General features: G+C 44.3%; 1 protein-coding gene across 1 annotated transcript in view; it reads left to right on the forward strand.

The window, feature by feature from the left end:
• Window positions 1-22633, forward strand: part of RHBDL3 (rhomboid like 3) — a 153791-nt gene that overhangs the window by 8637 nt on the left and 122521 nt on the right. Inside the window, exons 2-3 of the mRNA XM_066617061.1 lie at window positions 102-242; window positions 8147-8170. Coding sequence (XP_066473158.1) covers window positions 102-242; window positions 8147-8170 — 165 coding nt within the window. The remainder of the gene's footprint in view (window positions 1-101; window positions 243-8146; window positions 8171-22633) is intronic.

Here is a 22633-nt window from a genome sequence, read left to right on the forward strand (position 1 = left end):
TTAAGTTGGCTGACTAGAGTGCTAGAGAGTGGGTAAGAAATCCACTGTGCTGTTTCTTGCCTACCACCTATCCATACATCCCATTACTTCCTGCTTTATAGAACCATAGAGTTGGAAGAAACCACAGTTCATCAGCCTGGTGCCCAAAGTCAAGGCCGTCAGCTCACCAGCCCCCCACAGACCAACCTTTGCTGTCCAGAACACAGTGGGACACAAGCAGAGGGCAGAAGCATGCCAGAAAGGTACGTTCAGTGCAAGTAGCTCTAGATGGCTCAAGCAAGGAAGCCAAACCACATGCTGTAGGAAAAGGCAGCTACCACCTCCCCTGTATCCTGCCGAGGTGGCCTGTGGGACAATTCATCCCTGCCTCCAACTTTGGCTGCACATCTGAGCAGTGAGGTGCTTACTTGCTGAGTGGGAAATGTGATTGTCTAGAATAGATAGTGAAGAGCCCTTCTTGGGGAGGCGGGGTGGCAAGATCTTGACCTGAGGCTGCTTCACCATTGCCCTTGGGAATAACCTCACTTATAGAGCCATGCTTCGCCATTTCATCGTGGTTGCAAAGGGTGGGGAAAGAAAGTAGGTACGAGGATTCTGCCTTGAATCCTTGATGTGAATCCAGGTGAGCGTGATCATGGCATGAAGCAGCTTCCTCATGCTGCCTTCTGTGCAGGGTTCCATTCACCCTATGATGTATGTTTGCATTGCATTCTAATGTGCTTGGGGTTCAGCTCTGGGCCCTAGCCCAAGCCTCCAAGTATGCGGAGTGTTGATGTGTGCTTGTGATCAAGGTTGAATGACACACTGAGCTGGGTCTACAGGAGGGGTTGTCTGGAGGCAGAGTAAATTGCATGTTGGAGTCTGAGGTGAGAAATTGCAGGGGAACAACTGGAATGATGGTGCACAAGGGCAAATAAATGAATGGGTAAGCTGGGGAGAGGAGGAAAGGGAGGCAGAAGCACCTGGAGCAAACTAAGGCACTTCATAAGCAAAGTCAGAGTCATAGCAAAGCATGGCTATGAAACACCGGACCTTGTCTGGAAGTCTTGTCGCCAGGCCAGGCAGGAAGAGATCTTGGGGTGGGAGATGAGATATTCAGGCAGGGCTGGCCTTAGGAGCTGTGGGGCTCAATGCAAAACCTTTTTGCATGGGGGGGGGCACCCCCACGGTCCCCTTACTCATCAGAATGAGCAGTTGCAGCAGGCCCAGGGCCGAAGGCACCTGCTGTGAAGCGCAGTACCCAGAAGTAGGTGGTGGTGACATGATGATTTTGTGTCACAGCCAACTGCTCCCAGGGGCATTTTTGGGCCAGTCACATGCATGGGTGGGCAGAAGGCCCCACCAGACACTTCACTTGCTGCACTGGCCTCATGGGTGTTAGCTGAAGAGTGAGATGCTGGCTGTGGCAAAAGATGCTGGCCTTAGCACTGAGGACCACTCAGACGCTGGGGCCAATCACCCTAAAGGTGGCTCTGCATGTCGGAAGCTGGGAGAACAACGTGGCTCCTACTTTCTCCAATCGGTACCCCAATAGTCTTCACAAGGGGTGTTGCTTGGTCACTGCCCTGAAGGCTTTAATTCTAGCCACTCTGATGACGAAATTCAGCCTGAACTGTAAATGCTTCCTATTGTCTTGCTCTGGACACATCCATGTGGTCCTTGAATTTATAGGGTGTCAATGAAACTTACAAGACCAACCCCTTGATCCCTCCCAACTTTTGGCTCCATCATGCCTCTCCCCTTAAACCTTCTTAAAACTGTAGCTAAGGGAGTCATCACAGAAGTAAGGGGTTGAATCCCTTTCCATCATGTTTAGGCCCTGTGTGGAGTCCATCAGGAATGTGATGACTGGGAGGGAAGCTTACCAGGAATGTGATGACTGAGAGGGAGACTTTTGCAAGACTACAGGGGAAAGTATTGGATTTCCCAGTGCTTGAACCCATTCTTAATATTTAAATACAATTGTCTTGCTGAATTTCTTTCCCAGAGAGTAATAACAAACCTGGTATTATTGCCTGGGAAAGCTATGTTTAACAATACATGTAATTAGAGAAGAGAAGCCACATTTAATATTACACAAGAGACCGGAACCACTTATTCAGAAGCAAACAGGCTTTTAAACCTCCATAATTATAGCGCGCCCCCCCCCCCAAGTGTCTAGCCTTTAATATGTCTTAGATCTTGTTTTTAACTCTTTCTTGTAATTGTGGGGCCAGCATCAGTGGGCATGGCTCTTTTCTACCATGAAGCAATTAAGAGCAAATTATTTCTTTTAAGCTACTGCAGCTGATTGAGGAATTAAGTTATTAATTGACCTGTTTCTGCAAAGCACTCAGCATGCAGTGTTGCCAGCTGACCAGAAAAAAAATAGCCAGGTTTGCTTTTATGCTTGTAGTATTAACTTAATTTGCAGAACTTCTCAGCTGACGTTTTTCATGGCATGGAGATGAGCATTATCATTTTTAATATCTTTGTTTATTGTGCATTGTATATGGTGATTTATATACTGCTTTTTGCTCCTGGAAAAGTGGCATATACATCTTTGAATTAAACAAACATCTGAAGAGCAAGCTGTTGTTAAAGGTATAGTTACAGAAGTTGGTTGACTGGTTGGTAGCCATACTCAGCTTCTCTGTTTTACTGAGCCCTCCATAAGCATCAGTGGCTATAACTGGATGACAGTTCCATTATTAGAATGTACCTAAAGACCTATTATTATTATTATTATTATTATTATTATTATTATTATTATTATTATTATTAATAATAATAATAATATACCGTTTTTCAACTAAAAGTTCACAATTCATGTGTTTATCCCACACCAGTTGCGATCAGGGCTTAATTTGCCCCAAGATCAACCCTGTGAAGCAATAATCTAAAGTAGTGTTTTTAAAACTGTGGGACGGGACCCAGTAGGTGAGTCGTGAGCTACTTTCAGGTGGGTCCCCATTCATTTCAATATTTTATTTTTAATATATTAGACTTGATGCTACCATGGTATGTGACTGCATTTGGGGAAATGGTACAACTCTGTACTTTTAACAGGCTACTATGTATGTGCTTTTAACAATGATAGTAATGGGACTTACTCCTGGATAAGTGTGGGTAGGACTGCAGCCTAGGAGTGTTAAAAATTTTCCTGCTTGATGATGTCACTTTGGGTCATGACATCTGTTCTGGTGGGTCCTGGCAGATTCTCACACTTAAGAGTGTCCTGCTTCTAAAAGTTTGGGAACGACTTATCTAAAGGGTTAATTTGAGCATGTATGGAGCATCTATCACATTGTGAGGAAGTGCATCAAGGTCAGTATGTCTTGGACTATTGCAGCTGTGAATCAGACCATTGATCCATCTAGCTTCATACTGACCAGTAGCAGCTTCCTGAGGTCGCTAGTGGAGGTTTTTCCAGGTCTGCTACCTGTGATCCTGCATCTCTGCTAACTGGAGACGCTGCCAGGGATTGAAGCTATTTAGCTATGAAGGGAACTTTTTGCTATTGAGCTGTGGTCCCTTCATTCTGTTCTCTGGCATGTGTGCATCAGTGATGCCTGTTGACTCCATGACATCTCTGCTAGCTAATTTTAGTGGTGAGGTTTTTTTTTTAGCATAAACATCAGGAAACTAATGGAGAAGACTTTCCTATCCTGCTGTAAGGCATAATGGGTCCCAAAGTGGGGACTCTGAAAGTGGAATCCAGGCATCTTACTTTCTGCACCATCATTGCCTGAGAGGAAGCTGCTGTAATGGAAGATCAGAAGAGATCATTAGGTGGATGATGTGGTGTTCACAGCTGTTTGACAGCTCTGGGAAGGGCAGGGCTAGCTCCACAGCTATAATCAATCAAGGCCAATGGAGACTCTGATAGACACCTGAGCTTCATTTGACCTTGATGGGACTTTGAATGGACATGGACTGAAGAGATGGCTCACCTGAGCCTAATTTGGATTTAACAAGGGACATACAAGGATTAAAGGCAGCATCAGAAGGAGACAGAACTACCCTGACCCAGAGGGAGTTGCTACCAGACCAAGAGGGCCACCTGACCCATAGCTATGGAAGAAGGGGACTGCCAGGACTCTGCTAGAGGACACAGAAGAGAGGACTGTCAGGACACTGCTGGAGAGGAGGGACTCTGCTTCAGAAGACTGGACTGTGCTTGGACTGGACTTGGCCTGGAGGCTTTGGACCTTTACCCACTGAGTTAAGTGGCGTTTTGGGGAGGGAAAGCCTCTGGACAAGAGGACTTGCAGAGAGTGTCTGTGTGGGTAACACTAAATTCTTAATTGCTCAACTGATGAGGAGTTCTGTTCATTTCTTTGCACACCACAGCTGTTGTTCTTGGAAAAGGAGGGCATTAATTAGCCAAAAAGTGGGCATTAGAAGGGAGTTGGAATATTCGGATGGGGCAAATTGGTGTAGTTGGCAGGATAGGGAAAACTGGGATAGGACAGCTGCCACTCTGCTTTCGGCTGGGCTTCAGCAGCCCCACCACTGTGAGTGGTCAGAAGGTGTTTTTGCAGCTTCCAGCTTACTAAGGGTCAGGTGACACAAGGGGCCAATAAAGCTCCAGTTCAACTCAGTCCTGTAGCACTTCTGATGTTTGGCTGGTTCTTTGGTCTAAGCAGCTCTCAAATGGCTTGCCTATGGACTGGCTTGCCTGTCCGGTTCCTAGCTCAGCTAGACTTGCCTAGTTGATACCTGTTATCTCCAGGCTGCCAGTGCTACAATTTCCATAGTTTTGGGGGCAATTACTATTATGATTTGCACATTTATTAATTACATGCCTAGTGAGTATTCAAGGGCATGTGCACAACTGGGTCTTTAGTGGGTGAGGACCTTAGCCTGCAATCGTATAGTACAGTCCTAGGAGTAAGCCCTATTAAACATTATTATCATTAAGGATATTTATATACCACTTTTCAATGAAAAAGTTCACAAAGCAGTTTCCAGAGAGCATCAAATAAATAAATACTTCCTGCCCCAAATCTTAAAAGATGCAGAAAAAAACACAATAAACAGCCATTAGAAAAGACTCTGTGCTGGGACTGGTAATTGTGTTCAGTTGCACCAGTGGAATTGCCAGGGTTTTCTTTTTGTGGTTTAGCTTGAAACAGACAATGACAAGCAGGTCCCTGTATCCTTATATCCGGTATCCATGGATTCAGGGATCTGCTGATCTGGAGTCCCCACATGCCTCCTGCACCTGTTACATTACCTGAGTCCTATTGAAGAAGTGCTTGCAGTGCCAGTGTTTCTTTCTTAAATAGTCTTGCTTAAACATAAGAGCTGAACACGCAGGCAACCAGCCTGCATGCTAGACGGCAACTAACAGGAAACAGGAGTTCCTCATGAGTCCAGCTGAAGAAGTTGCCTCAGGCAGCAGATCGTTGGGGGTTCCCTGTCTGCTTGCTTGCCTCCCTCCTCCTCCCGGAACTGGAAAAGGAAGAGGGGAAGACAAAATGTGAGAGGGGATCAGAGGGCTGAGCTAGGACATTAGTGGGAGAAGCAGAGGCTGGCACACCATTGAGTAAGGGGGGGAACAGAATTTGGCATGCTGCCTCAGGTGTCAGGATGACTTGGTCTGGCTCTAATACAACTCAGGCTCTTGTGCCTTTTATTCTCTGAAGCAGAGGTGATGCATTTTTTCTTCCTCTGAGACTGCATGCACCCATATAAAGGGTGCCTTCTGCCAAGTCAGGTCGCTTGCACTGACTGTCCGTGGCTGTTCAGGGTTTGAGACTTGGGAGCCTTTTCCAGCCCTGCTTGGAGATGCTGCCAGGAATTGAACCTGGGACCTTTCGCATGCAGAACAGGTGCTCTGCCCTTGAGCCCCTGATCTTGACCCAACTTCTGCACACCTTTTAAAGTTACACAGATGTGATAGTGAGTACTTGTGGTACTGACATGGTTTGACAAAATAAAGTCTGGTTGTGTTATGAGGTATTACTGAAGGTTTGTGTGGATATTGCTTATTTTTTATTTCTGGGTTTTAATTGGAGGTTTGAGACAGGTTTTCCTGCCAAGAAGTGACTCCTAGGGTGTAGCAGTGATACCAGCAGCACATCCCTGCCAGGAAGCAAAACAGAGACCATCCTGTTGCAGGGGCTCTTAAACCCGAAGCTTAGCTACCAGGGATATGGCATTGCTGTCGTGTCTGTCAGCATCTGGAATTACATTAAACAAAGCTGGGATTGAACATTAACTCTAAATCACTGGACAGATTTACAGTGACAAGTGGGAGTTTTATATAAATGAATATTCGCTCAGGCAAAAGACTGATTGTTTCAGTGTCGTTCCAGGCAGTTAAATGGTAAGCCTTGGTGAAAACAGTTCATGAGGGTATGCCTGCCCTGTAGTGAAATTTGCTTAGCTGATGGTTTATGGTCCTCTTTGGCCAGAAGTTATCTGGAGCAGACATCGTGCTGTTCTGCCTAAAATTTCATGCTAGTTTTCCTTTTATTCCAGACCACTTTGCAACCAAGCACCTCATTTATTATCCTGTATCTATTTGGCATTTCCTAATTGTGCTGATGTAATACGTGACCAACTATAGGGGGGTCCGTATCGAGTTGTTAAGGCAGACTTTGCTTAACAATTGAAAGGGGTTAAAATGACCCCTGCTTCCTTCCCGAGACTGTGGCAGGCCAAGGGTTTCATGCAAGTGCTTCAAGGGTGGGGGTTCTACATGTACTAGAATGTATTTGGTGCTGGTATGTTACCCCCCCCCCCACACACACTCCATATGTAGAATCTGTCAGGTAATTGGGTGCATACATTTATATATTTCTGTGCATGCACACTCTGCTCCCATAATTCATCTACCCATTTTTGAATCCTACGGATGGGGCCTACACATCTGATCATCCAGTATTGTGCTAGAAGTGGTGGTGGGGCTGCTTCATCTTGAGACTTGCTCTTTTGCCCCACTGCTTGAAGGTGGGTGTGAATTGACCCTAGAAGTATTGATGTTTGTGTGTCTTATGACTGCATGTCTGACTATGGGAGAAAGAAATAGGTTTGGGTGAACATGGGCCCCTGTGTTTAGTCTCATTAAGCCTTTGGGTGAGCCTTGGGGATTTTGCACTTTTCCAATCTTCATTACCCATCTGCAAAATGGGATCACATAATGAGATGTGTCACAAAACTGTTATGACGATGAATGAGATAATGACTGTATACCATTAATGTCATATGATGTGATATCATTGCTTGTAAAGTGACAAGGACGGAGGGGTGATGCTTAGACTATTTTGAGACACTTTGAAGCAGAAGCCTATCATATGAGTGGTCAGTCAGTGGCAAGAGCACCACAAGTGGTGCAGAATGTAGGGTTTGTGGTACTCCTGGGTACACCTGGCAGTAGGGTAGAATTCAGCCTGCTTAAAAATGCAGCAAGTTGCGGGTTGGAGGTGAGACTGCTGTGTAGATTCTGTAGTGTCTGGTCCAAAGTATGAGACGCACGTGTCATCTTTGCCCAAACAGCCAAGTTTTATATTAAAATAATGGGATTATCTACGATGAATACTAAATAATAAAAATGAGTGGCGTGCCAGTTTATTCTCTACAGAGCACTGTGCAAACAAAATAAGAGAAAGTTACAAATACAGCAGTGTTGGGATGGAATTGCAACTGTCTTCAACAGTTAAGCATGCAAGAGGCATTGTTACTGTCAATGGCGTTGCTAGGGTTGGCTTCCCCCAGTGCAGTAACTCATGGTGTCACCCCCATGGACTGTGTTCACCCCTGGAGTCCTGGGTATGCCCCATTTGTCTAGCTGGCCATCTTCTACCCTCCCATCAGATACTGGCCTCCCAGAGAGCGAAAGATGGCTGCACCTTGGGAAACCTGGTCATTCTGTGCTCCAGAGATGGGGTTGCCAGGCCTACTGGGTGGGTAGGGCTGGGCTCCAGAGCATTTGGTGTCACACCCCCTAGTGATGCCACTGATTACTGTGACATGCCTGAGGCTTTGGGGCAACCCACTAATTCAAGGTGAGAATAGATTGGGTCTTCCCTATATTGTCATTTCGTATTTATATTTTACAATATATTTTCAGAAAGAAGTGCATTTCTATGCTCTCACCTTGTTTTTTTCCCCTTTTCCCTTTTTCCTCTTCTTTCCTTTATGCATTGCCTATTCTCAGCACTGGAAAGCTTTGTTTGATCAGGTATGTGAACAGTTCAGAATTTATTTACTAACTTTGCTCTAATATCGTTTAACAATGGAGGTTCAACGACTCTTATCCAACTGTGGCATCTCTGTGCAACCTGTAACACATAATTTTGTGCTGTTAGTGTGACTATGATCTGAGGGCATTTATGTTGGACACGGGCACCCCCACTTCTGTTGTATACCTTTGAACACCCTCACTGAATGCTTTTCTCCATCTTCTGGAACCTTTCTCCCAGGACCACACCATGAAAAAGACAGTTGGATGTCTGCCAAGTTGTGTTTTTGTTCATTCTTTCCAGTCACACTCCAGGGTTGTCAAAGACCTTTTTAGAATGCAGGCTCATTTCTTCACCCTTGGGCTAGAGATCCTCAGGTACTGCAAACCAATACTAGATAGACCCAGATTAGTGTATATGATATATTCTATATGCACACTGGTCTGCCATCCTGCTCCTTTTGGAGAGACCATCAAGGAGAGTTCTTTGCTGTGACCGGTTTTATCACTTCTGCTGATGTAGCCTGTTCTAATCCTACCAGAGCAAAGCCTTCCATTGTGTCTTTTCATAGCAAAGCCAATGTTGCCAACCTAGGATTTGTTCTGTACTTTACATTTTGCTCATTTGCACTCATAGACGCGTTAGTTGCTTGCAGCATCATGTTTTCAGCACATGCATATGAAGTCCTGTTCAGGTTTGAAAGCATTCAGGTGGTGTTTGCAGTCCTAAATTTGGGTCGTAAAGGCACATGTGGGGAAATGTGGTATTGAAAAGTGGTATTTTTTCTAGTTTTTTTTTTCCTTTTTGGTCATGTGTGAAAATGCATTTAGACGAAATGTCAAACAGTAGAACATATACCTTTTCTTAGATATTTACCTTCGTGGTTCACTTGCTGGCATGCAATGCTCTCTTAATGTATTGCGTCCACTTCTGTGTGATTGTAAATTTTTTTTATGTAAGTGAAAACTGTTATCACTCAGTCTGGCCCTGCTAAAAGGCGGTATCCCAGCTTTACAAGGCAATATAATAATTGGGTTCCTGCATGTGGTTAAACCACAAAACTACCATCCTAGTGCGGTGCCTTGTTGATGAGAAACTCTGCTATGCCAAGAGATGGCCTGTTATCATTCCCTAAGTAATCTTGCTGACAGTGATGATGAATGTCTGTTTATAACCCAGTAAGCTGTGCCCTGTATTTAGCCCATACATCTGGGGTAAGCAATATTCATTGTGCACAGTATGTGTCTAGGGTAGGTAGAATCATGCAGTTACATTAATATGACAGGTCACAGTCCAGACTGTCATAGATTGGCCTGAATTTATTCCAGCTTTAGCCATTGTGGAAGGTTGACTGTTTTGTGGTAGCATACCAACTTTTTTTCCTTTTTGCCTAAGTTGATGTGATTTCTTTCTGAATTTCTCCTGACTTGGAAATAGTATTTTTGGGACCATTTTTGATGTTGTTGCTTTGGTGATAAGAGTAATGCACGAGAGGTATGATGATGAGATATGTGATTAAGAACCAGAAGGGCTCACAGATGTTGCTGCTCCAACAAAGGCACCAACAAAAGCTGAGCTACTCTGGTATCCTCAACAGACTTTGAACATGGAACATAGATTGGGGTCTGCAACAGTAAAGAACCCTTTTTTCACCCTATTCAAAAACAAGATGGGAGATTGTAGGGTAGTGTCTGTAAGTGTTCAGCTTCTGGATGTCCTCAGTATTCTCAGTAAATGCTGCACACTCAAATGTTAGGCAAAAATGCTGCATTTGCCGGAACCTCTAATCTGTCTTCTCTTTTCAAAGGTAGCAACTGATAGCCAAGCTACATGTGATGTAAAATGCATCATTAGCTGTAGTTTTTCTTTCATCCATAGCAGCTGCAAGAAGGGCCCCTTCATCTGGACTGGGTTCATGGCCTGAGAGATGGGCTTAAGGCTCTACCCAATTTTCCAGTACTGATGTAGCCATGCAAATGGGGCATGCCCTGCATCCTGTGGTGGGGAGGCAGTCTCAGAGGCCTCCTCAAGGTATGGGGACATTTGTTCCGTGACCTCAGGGCTGCATTGCGGCTGCACCTATGCTGAAAAGTTGGATAGGATTGGGCTCTAAATCCTTTGCACCCTCGATGGTCCTGATCCAGATTTTCCCACACAGCAGCTTACCAGGAGCTCTAAGATGTACTGTACAATACAAAGTAGGTTTGAGAACATTAGGCTCTGTTAAAGACAGAGCTAGGGTTGCCACTCCATGGACATTGAACTTCAAAGGACTGTGCAGAGTACTGCTGGCCATTCACTACCTGCACAGTGCTGATGGAGCAGTCCCTTGCCTCGTGTAAGGATGTGGCACCCTGTCCCCGTCCCCACCTTGCCAACTGCATTGGCATTCTGAGAACTCCTTTTCTTTCCCAAGTTACCAGTCTGACCATTCAAGTCACAGAGGTCCTTTTGGGGGGAAAAGTTGATAACAAGTGAGGACCCCTGGGGGAGGTCCACCAGATGCATGGGGAATTGGAAGCACATGAAAATATTTTTAATTCTTCTTGAAGGCATCAAGAGATTAGGAATTTGCCGTTCAAAGACTGGGAACTTGAGCGTACGCCTTACTAGAGCTATGTACACGACTGTGTCAAACCAATTCCCTGGTCAGCTGCTTCTTCCTGAGACTGACATAAGAAGTCAGAAAAGCAAAGGCGTCTCTGCACATCATCAGCAATCTTTAACATAACTTCCACCCGTACTGCATGGCACAGTAGTAGACCTGATTGCCATCTCATGGCCTTTCCATCCCTGCCTGACTCTCTCCCAACCTCCCTCCTAGTCTTGGGCTGGAGTTGACAGTGTGCTCCTTCAGGCATTCTTACAATCCGGCCCTGGAAGTCCTTTCAACTGAATCATTATCATCAAGAATATTTCCTATTGCTTTTCAGCAAACAAGTTCTCAAAGTGCTTTACCTAACAAATTAAGTGAAAAGATTTCATGTCCCTTTGGAAAAGGGAACCTTCTTAAAACAAGACACCAGAAAATGTCCCCTGAAAAAGATGCCATGCTGGTATGAAGAGGAACAGATGCGAGTACTGGGCTAAGAAGCTCTTTAAAGGTGCTCTCCAAGGTCCCAGGCAGGGATCTTCCTCCACTCTGCTACCAGAGATCCTTTTTAATTGTTATTCTGTGGGATGGTGGCTGGGAGACTGAACCACTGAGCTCTACTGTGGCACAGTCCCTTGCAGTGTCTCTTTCCTTTGCTTTTGTAATTCTAGTGCAATAATGGTGGTTTTGTGGCTGTTGCAAAATGTATTTGCATGTTTACTTATAGCAAATGTGATCTTCTTTTTCATTCATTTTTTTTCATTTAACCTTTATTGGCACAAACAATTTCCAATCAATGATAGCAATATCAACAAAAAAGCTTACAATAGAGGAATAAAACAGCCAAGGTTGAAACCACTCATAGTTCAAGACCACTGTGCAAAGGAGTAGAAATACATAAGAATTTACTCGTAAACAAAACTGAGAACAAATATCTTGCAACATATAATGAGCAACACTCATTTCTTTCATCCAACCGGTACCGAACAGTGTCAATATCCGATCCTTGAAAGTTTTCCAGAAATGGGAATAGAAATTGATGACATAGATCAGTATAGTGGGGGCAATAAAGTAGCACATGGGTCAAAGACTCAATTGAGGTTAGATCAAAAGTTCATGACTGGGAACTCTCCAATGTCCCACTAAATTTTACTCTCAGCACATTCATAGGAATGATATTAAACATGGCCAATGTAAAGACTCTACAGTGAACATATGAAAGCTAGATAGCTTGAACCCGAAGCAGAGGGCCACAAAGGACATACGGGCTGCAGCTTGTCAATTCTGTTTCTCTGTGTCAAAAAGATGGGTCTGAATAAGGTTGAAAGCAGCAGGCATGGATAACCCTCCTAGCAGGTCAGATGAAAGACCAAGCAACTAAAATCTTTTATAAAATAAAGTTACACCTGGGGAAAGTGTAACATCAGCAAGGATATTACTAAGCAATATGTTCCGATTTGCCTCAAAGCCGACCCTTAGCCAAACATCTCAGGAATCTTAGCCAGACCAGGGTTTCATTCGTATGTGATCTTTTAAGGGATAATTTTCTAGCACATCTGCCATTTCTCTTGAGAGTTCAGGTGTACTGGAGCTATGCTTAGTACTTCACATGTTATTTTCAGTTTAGAAACACCGGCCTGAATGAAACAATTGCCCACCAGCTCTGAGCCACTTTCTCCTTCCTTGCTTGCCTTCCATCTCTGAGCTCTGTTTCTTGTACTATCTTTTAACCTGGGCTTCTACTGGACTTAGAGGAACCTCCAGAGGTGAGGGTAGCAGAGCTTTCTTCGCCTGTGTAGGGGGCATACACGGTGGGACCCCACAGATCCAATCCACGGAAAACTGAATCCATGGATACAGGATCTGCAGGTATAGGCCCCCCCGTAGTTTATTTTAAAAATTATACCACATATTTGAAATGTCTAGTGCTAACTAGAGGTGCTTGTTTCCCGTGGGTAAGATAGGTTTACATCCCAAGTCTTACTGAACACAATGGACGTACTTCTGAGTAAGGTAAACACAATTTTCAAACACCCCTATAAACACTAAAACATAATCAGAGCAGCACAGTATTGCAGCAATAAAATGCCAGCAGTATAAGTTAATTACATGTGTATGTATTTGCTTAAGTTATATATTTTGCATCCCCAAAACCTTTCTGGATTTGCTTTGGGAGGGAAGAACAGTAATGAAAGATATCAGGATAATTCAGGCAAGGGAGGTACTAGATTTGTTGAGGAAAGACTGCAATTGTGTAGACCAGTGATTCTCATATTTTTACCACGAGGACCTACTTTTTAAAATGACAATCTGTCAGGACCCACAGATGGGTCAAATGAGGGTGTTAAATTTTTCTGCTTGATGATGCCACTTCTGGCCATGACATCACTTCCAGGTTAATGACATACTTTGGTGCGCACCAAGAGATTGTCCGTCTAAAAAGTGGTTCCCGGTGCTAAAACGTTTGAGAAACACTGCTTTAGAGCAGTAGTTCTCAAATGTTTAGCACTGGGACCCACTTCTTGGAATCTGTCAGGGCCCACCAGAAATGATGTCATGACTGGAAGTGACATCATCAAGCAGGAAAATTTTTTAACAGTCCTAGGCTGCAATCCTACCCATATTTCTCAGGAGTAAGTCCCATTTACTATCATGGTTAAAAGTGTATGCAGAGTAGCCTGTTAAAAGTACAGATGTGTAACATTTCCCCAGTGCAGCTGCATGCTATGGCAGCGTGAAATCTAATATATTAAAAATAAAATATTGAAATGAATGGGGATCCACCTGAAATTGGCTCACTGCTCACCTAGTGGGTCCCAACCCACAGTTTGAGAAACACTGGCGTAGACAGAGCAGTCAGAACAAATGGTACATCCTGGGGGAGCAACCAAAACAGGAACCCCCTGCTTTCTGAATAATTACTATAATCTTCCTAATGTCTATGCGTGTTCTTCCATCAGGACCATGGGACTAGGCACTTGTCTTTAAAAAGGAAAGAAAAGCACTCTTGTGTCATTTTGTTGTTGTTGCATATATAAATGTACAATTTATTTATGGAAAAAACACACAGACAGTTTCATTATTTCCTTTCATTATTCCTTTCATTCCTTTCCTTTCATATTCCTTTCATTATTTCCTTTATGTATATTTGATTGTCCACTGCAAAGCCAAATTCTATAACTGAAGCTTAATTTGTAGACCACCACCCCCTGATTATAATAGCACATTTAAGTCATCTCCTTGCCCTTCTAAAAAAAAAAGAAGGGATGGATTGTCTGGAATCTCCTTGTTTGGGTCTGGAAGGCAAAGGCGGGTTGGGCTAGATTCCCCTTTATCAAGCTACGAACCAGGTTTGATGAAACACAGATTTGATTTCATGGCAGTTTTCCTTTGCAGTCAGTTTGTTCAAACTAGACCTCCTTCCTGCTGCTGAGCTAACACCCCAGTTCAGAAGCCTGCACCCTCACTGCATTTTTGTTACAGCTCATTGGGGAGTCATGGATTCTTCTGCAAGTGCCCCCCCCCCCAGTATGGGTGTTATAGTAACAGATGAAGCAATGTAATGAAGAGCCTCATGAGATGCTGGGCTAAACCTCAACTGCGTAGGTAGCGGAGAGAGTGTGTGTGAGGGATCTTGGCAACCGTAGCACAGTGACATTCAGTAACAGGAAAGGAAACTGCTGCCTATGCCAGGAAAGTTTAGCAATAATGGGGATCAGCAACAGGTGTCATGGAGAAAAACTGAGCATGGTGGGGAAAAGCATTCTCTGAAGGCCAAACTGGTTGTGACTTTAATCACGTCACCAGTTCTGGCATGCTGCATGTTTGGTTTTTTGTTTGTTTCTTTCCTCTAAGTAGCATGTGTAGGGGGCTGATCCAGATTAGAACCACAGTAGGGGTTGGGATAAAAGCCCCCCCCCCCCGACCCCATGTCTTGGTCCCAATCCAGAAAAAGCATGAATGATGATGTTGGGTGAATGATGTGATGAAAGTCCCCAAGAGAAAGAACACTTGCTTTGGGGGAAAGAGAATGAGCATTCCTGTATCTTGATGCTTGTACAGCAGGGGCCTTCAGACAATGGTTTAGACCGGGGTGCTCAATAGGTGGATCGCGATCTACTGGTAGATCGCGAGGCAAAATGAGTAGATCGCGGAGCCCTGTCTCTCCAAACTGTTATGTCAGTTTCGTCTAATGACTAGATGAAACTGACATATTTAGCTGACACTAAACTAACACTGAAACTGACACTTTAGCTGCTCTTTAGGCATGCAGCAACAAAACTGATGAAACTGACTAGACTCCAGCAGGGGCTCCATACATTAAAGAGGGTGTCTGTCAGACGCTTCCTTCCCCCTGGTAGATCTCCGGGCCTTGCTGGGTTTCAAAGTAGCTCTCGAGCCAAAAAAGTGTGAGCACCCCTGGTTTAGACCCATGTTTAGAACACCAATATGCTTTGAGTGGCCTGGTGAGCCCCAAAGCATTATAATTATGTGCAGTCGTCTCCCCCCCCCCGCACCCCAATTGTGCATCTTCTTCTTCCTGCTGGATGAAGCTACTGCTGTGCTGGGTTGCTCTCACTAAGAGACCAGGTGAGAGTGGGCAAGAGAGCACAAGCAAGCAGCCCCACAACTGCAAATATTTTTCTCCTATTGTGAAAATTCTTAGGGGTTATATGTAAAACATATACGGTACAGTATATTGTTTTCTACAATTTGACCCACTTAAGAGCAAAACTGAGCAATGAGGTCCTCGCAGCAGGGACCCCTGTTTGACAACACAATCCTGTGCATGTCTACTCAGAAGTAAGGCCATTTGGGTTCAGTGGGTCTTATGGGCCAATCCTATGGTTTTCTCCTGTTCTGATGCAGTGGTGTCAAAATGGCTACTACTGTATTGGAGGGAGGGGAGTCATGGATGTCTCCTCTGGGTAAGGGAACATTTGTTTCTATACCCAGGGGGAAGCCTCCACTGTGCATATGGGTCAACTTGGGTTTGCGCTAGTGAATCACAGAATTGGGTCCAGGAAGGAAGCTAGGATTTGGCAGCCACTGCTGCCAGTGAACTCATATCCTTCCTGGCGATAACCCACCCACCCCCTGCCTCTATTGCCCCCTATTCTGCCCACCCCATTTCCACCTTGTTCCACTCCCCCATCCCATTCTGCCTCCCCTGTCAACTTACCTGCCTTGGAGTGTCCTAATGGGGCCACTGAATGCTATGGCCTTCCTGCCAGCACTCTGGCAGCATGTGCCTCTGTGCAGAGTATGTTTCATGACTGCCATAAAGTAGTTAATGCTGGTGGAATGCTCATTCCATCAGCATTAGTGCCCTAATTGGGCTGGTTCTTGCAGGTTAAGCATATAGGATTGCAGTCTTAGAGACTTCTCTTGTGGTTACAGTTGAGAAAGCTGTGATTTTAAAACTACTCAAATGTCCTGTTTCTCAACTGCATGGTTTTTGAGAAAAAAAGACACTCTAGTACAGGCAGATGAATGTTATTGTTGTTAACAGTATTTATATGCTGCTTTTCAACAAAAAGTTCACAAAGCAGTTTTCAGACAAGTCAAATAATTAAAATGGCTCCATGTCCCAGAAGGTCTCAGTCTAAAAAGATGCAGAAGAGCACCAGCAAGCAGCCACTAGAAAAAACACTGCTGGGATGAAAAGGGGCAATTACTCTCCCCTTGCTAGATATAAGAGGAACACCACTTGAAAAAGTGTCTCTTGCCCAGTTAGCAGGGCTAATTTAACTATTATTAAAATAGTTATATTTGTTTGTCACTTGATTCTAATAATTTTTTTGATGAGACAATACGGACATATGGCTTAAGAATGACTTCTTTTAGACGTTTTTATATTTCTCTATCTTGAGATAAAAAAGAGGAAACTCTTTGTGCAAAGGAAGTCTCATTTTCCCTTCTCACAGTTCCTTCTGTTTTCTCTTATTTGGGCTTGGTTTTATGCCATGTAGTACTTGGGTAAAGGAATACTTTTGATGGAGAGAAACATGGTTTTGAACTAGCAGAAAAGTAAGGTGGCTAGGAGAAGTCTGAATCCCCTAAAAGTATGTCACTTAATAAGGGAGCTGGCTTGTTTCCAAGTTCTCTTAGCCCCTTGAATCCTAGATGTTCCTTTAGCTACTTCTAATCCTGTCTGTTTACACTGAAGTGCAGTTTCATTGCCAGCAGAACCAAGGAAGACTGGGTCATGCATCATTACTCAGTGCGCCAAAATACTTTGTCTGGTTTTGTTGTGGTCTAAGGGCCCAGGCTAGCCTGATAAATAAGGTCCTCAAGGCAGTTCATATACAAAACCAACACTAAAATACAATTATTTTGATTTAGATTTAGTACCTTCTCTTTTAAAAAGGGGGGCATTATTGTCAGTAGACTCTATTGTCTATTGATCATATCCCTCAATAGATCACATCCCTCAGAAAGTTCTAACCAAATGAAAATTCTCACCCCTTAAATGAGGCACATTGAAAGAATTGTAAATGATGGGTTTCTCTCCCCCCCCCCCCCCCCGTTCATTCTCTTTCTGGACATAAGAAAGGGACTATAAAGTGGAAAGGCTTGAAAGCTGGGAAAGTTTGATGATGTATTGAGTTGGGATGGGGGTGACTAAGAGGGGAGCTGGGCGGCTTGTCTCTGTCCCAGGCCCTTAATCCCATTTACACTTGTTAGCGTGTCCTGCTAGGCGGGACATGCAGAGGAAAGGGGGACAGAATGGTCCTGAGTGCTGGGACGGGGGACGGGGGGTGGTGGGTTAGGAACATCTGCCCCAGCCCTGGTACCTCTGGGAGGGATGGGGTGACAGCTGGGCCCAAGCGGAGGCAAGTGTCATCTGCTGCTGCTTTGAGGCCCTCTGCCTGTGGAAGGCACAATAAATGAGTCCAGGGAGGCCTATTGTAAGTGACAGACCCAGAGCTTAAGTAGTGCTCTATATCCTCTTTCTCCCCCCCCCCCCAGCAGCCACCATCAGGTTGCATTTCTCAAATGCAGTCCAGGGAAACATTGAGGTGTTCTTGGAGACCACAATGCCTCTCTTTCTGCTTCCTTCCCAAACTGCAGCTGACCTTTGTCATGCAGTGTTAACCCTTTGACTTTTCCAGTTTGGGCCTTGGGTTGAAAAGAAATCTCCTTTTTATCATGAATCTTGATTGGGAGGAGCGAATGTCTTGAAATATGGTGGTAACTGGCAAAGGAGAAAATCCTGGGTTTAGGCACACAAGCGTGATGTGTGTCACTGGTTCCCTTCAGTCTTGTTAACAGTTCAATCATTTCTGCTTCCAGGCATGGAGAATCAGCAGTTGTAAAAAAAAAAAAATGTATCCTGTGACGAATAGTGGGTATTGTAAGGTTGGTCTACTGTAAACTGAAAATAGCCATTTCACTTACAGAAATCAGAGAAGTTCACTTCTCCAATGAACCTGTCTGCCCTTCGCATTGTGCTTCATGGACGTCTGCAGGGATGGTTCCCCCTGCCCCCCCCCCAAGATAGAAAAAAAAATGACAACCCCATATTCAGACAGAGAGAATTCAGTATTATTGCAGTTGTGTGTACTGCTGCCTGTATTTTATGTCCATCCAGTCATCTGCAAAGATTATATCTATTTGCAGTTTGAGCTTATCTGAATAACTTGAGATGGCTTTCAAAATATGTGGATAATCGGATATTTGGATGAAAGGGGCTGTTGTTCACAAGCATTTAGGTAATGGAAAGTTTTACTGTATGCTGTTCATTTGTGGTGCACCAGACAGCAATAACAGATACTATGTTGGACTACTTTTTAGTTGTTAATAAGGAAAATATATACTGTTGAATACCCTTACATATGTACATTCCAGAGATGAGAAAATGATCCTTGGAATGCTGCATAAGTAAAGGTTCTCTTACCCTAGTGATTTTCAATCTTTTTCACCTCACAGCACACTGACAACTTGCTAAAATTGTCAAGGCACACTATCAGTTTTTTTTCCACAATAGGCAAGGCACACTGCCTTGCTGGTGGGAAGCTCACATCCTCCAATGGCCCTGCTAAGAAATGACCCTTCCCCAAACTCCCACGGCACATCTGCAGATCAATTGTGGCAAACCAATATTCTGTGGTACATTGGTTGGAAATTGCTATCTTACCCTCTGCTTCAACCTGCAATGCAGATCTCCTTGGGTGATACTGTTCAGCTAGATCAGGGAAAGAAGGTTCTCATTGGCCAGTCCTGCTCTGCTGACACTTGGGCAGGAGGTGGGCATCCCCAGCACTGGCACATGGCCACAAATTGTAGTGTTGCATCACCACAAGGAAATGCAACCAACTGCATTTCAACGCTGGATCACCAAGTCACCCAATCAGATAGCATGACAGTGGTCCAAAGTGGATTGTAGTGCTGAAATCTTATTTTAACACCAAGACTGTGTTTTTCTTTCTCCTGTAATGCGTGGTTCGGTTGTACAAGGCTTGTGCAATTCTATGCATTCAAGCGGTGCAATGCAGTGTACTTGTTCTGCTCTTATGATATACTGTGGTCTGGAGTGCCTAAATCGATCTGCAGTGGGTGGATTGGTGTAGCAGCCTGAAGCTAAGGCTGGACTACAAATTTGTCTGTTACCTTCTACTTCCAGTGCTAATGAAGCTGTTAATACCGTATTTACTTGTTGTGTGGTCCCTCATCTAGCTTTAATTACTGGCATTTGGTTGCATGTAAGAATTATTTATCCCAGATGAGCATCTACGCATCCTCCTGCAGAACAAAAGATGCACCAGCCAGTTCAGCCAGGTCTAGATAACCACTGTGGTGCAATTGGGAGTGTGCATCCAGGTGTATATCTGAATTGGCAATGCGTATGAAAAGTTGCTGTCAAATAGATCACCCTGCTTGAAGTGGGGCAATCATTGCTTTGAAACATAAATGAAGCTGCAGTTCTATGTATGCTTACTTGCAAGTAAATCCACTGAACTTAATGGGATTAATTTTGGAGTAAACATGTAAAGTATTGAGCCTTAAGTCTCCCTCTTGTGCTTTTTCAATGGTCCAATCCTACCCCTTTCTCCTCCCCGCTGATGCAGTCATGCTGCCGGAACATGCACTGGCTGCATCCTGCGGGGGGGGGGGGGAATCGGTCCCAGAGATCTTCTCTGAATAAGGGAACATTTGTTCCCTCCAAGGCCCAGATGGATCTACTTGGACCTGTGCCAATGAAGCACAAATCTGGCACAAGTCTGCACAAACCTGTGGGATTAGGTCCAGGGAAGGGGGTTTGGTTTCAGTGGATGCTACTGCTGAACTTGCCCCCTTCCCGGACCCAATCTATCCTTGCCCCCTATTGCTGCCTCATTCTGCCCTCTTCCCACCCTGCTCCCCTTCCCTCACAGGCTTAATGGGTTGGTGGGCCTTCCCTGATCCGCCATCATGCGTGGTGCTCTAGCTTCCCACAAGTCTTCTGGCAGCATGCAGCTTCACACGCTGCCAGAGAAGACTGTGTGACTGCCTTAAGGCAGTATCTGCTGGTGAAATGGTAGTTCTGCCAACGGCAAACCCAGTAGGGTTGGATTGTAATTCCTCTGACATATGTATGTCATATTTTATTGCAGCCTCTCCTTTTTAATTGGCTAAATCAGCATTTGTCAAACTGTGGATCAGGATCCATTAGGTGGGTCTTGAGCCAATTTCAGGTGGGTCGCGTAGCACTTAGCTCAGAAAAAATACAGGTACAGAGCAAGGCAGGATGCTGGGCAGGGCATGCTCCTGGTGGGAGAGAGGCAGGGTGCTTTGCCTGAATAGGTGGGAAGATGGGATGCTGGGAAAGGGGAGAAGGCTGTGTGGTTGGAGAAAGACCCAAGTCTGCTTTGATTTCTGAGCTAGAATGTTTGAATTCTGAGCGATGCAAAATAACAGTACGGGCGTGCTGTGTAATGTGACCTTTGGCTGTTCACAGCTTAGGTTTGAAGCCTAAATTGATGATGTCAGTTTTGGCCATGAAATCACTTCCAGGTTAATGACATCACTTTTGGTGGGTCCCAACACATTGTTCTAAAACAGGGGTCTCCAAACTTTTTGGCCAGAGGGCCGCATCAAATATCTGCCGTGGTGTGGAGGGCCGGGAAAAAAAATTTAAATATAAAATTTAAATAACTAAATTAGAGATAACTAAAAAACTTAGATAACTAAATAGATGAGTGAATAAATGAATGAATGAGCTCATTCATTCAACCTCTCTGGCCCTCAGAACACCCTCCAGACACAATCAGAGCACAGTTCTGGTTATGTTCAGTTGAGTGGGCCAGAGTCTTTCAGGGGACAAGAGGTTGGCCGCGGGCCGGAAAGAGGCTTGCTGCGGGCTGCATCTGGCCCCTGGGCCGGGGTTTGGAGACCCCTGTTCTAAAAAGTGGATCCTGATGCTAAAAGGTTTGAGAACCACTGAGCTAAATTGTTTCAGCTCTGTTGATCTTGTTTAACATGGTCAGGATTTTCACCCTAAATGCAAGGTTCCTACAAACCTTCTTGGTGTGTAGGACAACTTTTAAGCTGCTTCTGTGTGGTTGCTAATGATAGCATAAATACAGCAGACCTTTTGAGAAATGCTGGAGGAAACATGTAGGCAGGCTTAAGTTAATCCGTTTTGTGTAATTCATCTGTTTGCTGCACCTCCAGATTTGTATAAGTTTCAGGGGCTTTTCTGCTCTCATTAAAAAAATATGCTCTCTCCTCCATCTCTGAAATGCATGGGAATAAATTTGAGTGCAGGAAAAGCAGTCGGGAGTGCTGGAAAACAGTAAATGACACTAGATGTGTTTTGAAATCGAACTGCACTTGGGTAATATGACTTCTCTGTTGACTTGCTTTTCCAGTGTTCTTCACATTTTGTGGAGCTTTCTGGATGGCATGTCATGTACTGTTGTGCAGTTTAAATATGCCAAATGATTCCTTCCCCCCCCCAGTGTCCATGTGTTCGTACTAATGTGTTACTCAGTACAACACATCCTCCATGTGCAAGTCCATTAAAGCAATATTAAATTTTAAAGCTTATGCATGGGGGAGTGGAATCGCAAGTATTGTTATGCAATATGTCTCATCAAAGTATTGTTATGCAAGTCAGCTGTGTGTTTAAAGTCTCCTTTTTCATGGCTGCCCTATTGTCCAGCAGAAGGCCCAGTGTCTGTAGGACCACTGCCAGCTGGCTAGCTAGCCAAAACAAAGTTTGAAACCTTTCTTTGGAGGCCATTGCTTATGCCTACAAGGGCAGTGTATTACTTTGCGAGGGGTTTGTCATGAAGCTGTTGTTTCATATAGGTTTTTATTTTTCTTGCATTGGTGTTAGAGTAGCTGGGACTCCTCAGGTGTAAAAGATTCAGGTGAGAAGGTTTGGGTTCATTAGTAAATAGGATAAAAACCTTTAGAGAAGGGAACTTTTCTGCCTCCCTGGTAGATGAGACCTGAAGGAGAGCTAGCATCACTCTGGTATTGTGAGTAAGTGAGAAAAGTTAAATTAGTTCTGTTTAGTCAGTAAAAGAGTTAGATTGCGTTAGGGCAGTGTTTCTCAAACTGTGGGTTGGGACCCACCAAGTGGATTGCGAGCCAATTTCAGGAGGGACCCCATTCATTTCAATATTTTATTTTTAATATGTTAGACTTGATGCTACCATGGCATGTGACTGCATTGGGGAAATATTACAGATCTGTACTTTGAACAGGCTACTGTGTATATTCTCTTAATGATAGTAAATGGGACTTGCTCCTGGGTAAGTGAGGGTAGGATTGCAACCTAGGGTTGTTAAAAATTTTCCTGCTTGATGACGTCAATTCCAGTCATGACATCACTTCTGGTCTGTCCTGACATATTCTCATTCTAAAAAGTGGGTCCTGG

Source organism: Tiliqua scincoides, chromosome 2 (assembly GCF_035046505.1).
Source record: "Tiliqua scincoides isolate rTilSci1 chromosome 2, rTilSci1.hap2, whole genome shotgun sequence".
NCBI lineage: Eukaryota > Metazoa > Chordata > Lepidosauria > Squamata > Scincidae > Tiliqua > Tiliqua scincoides.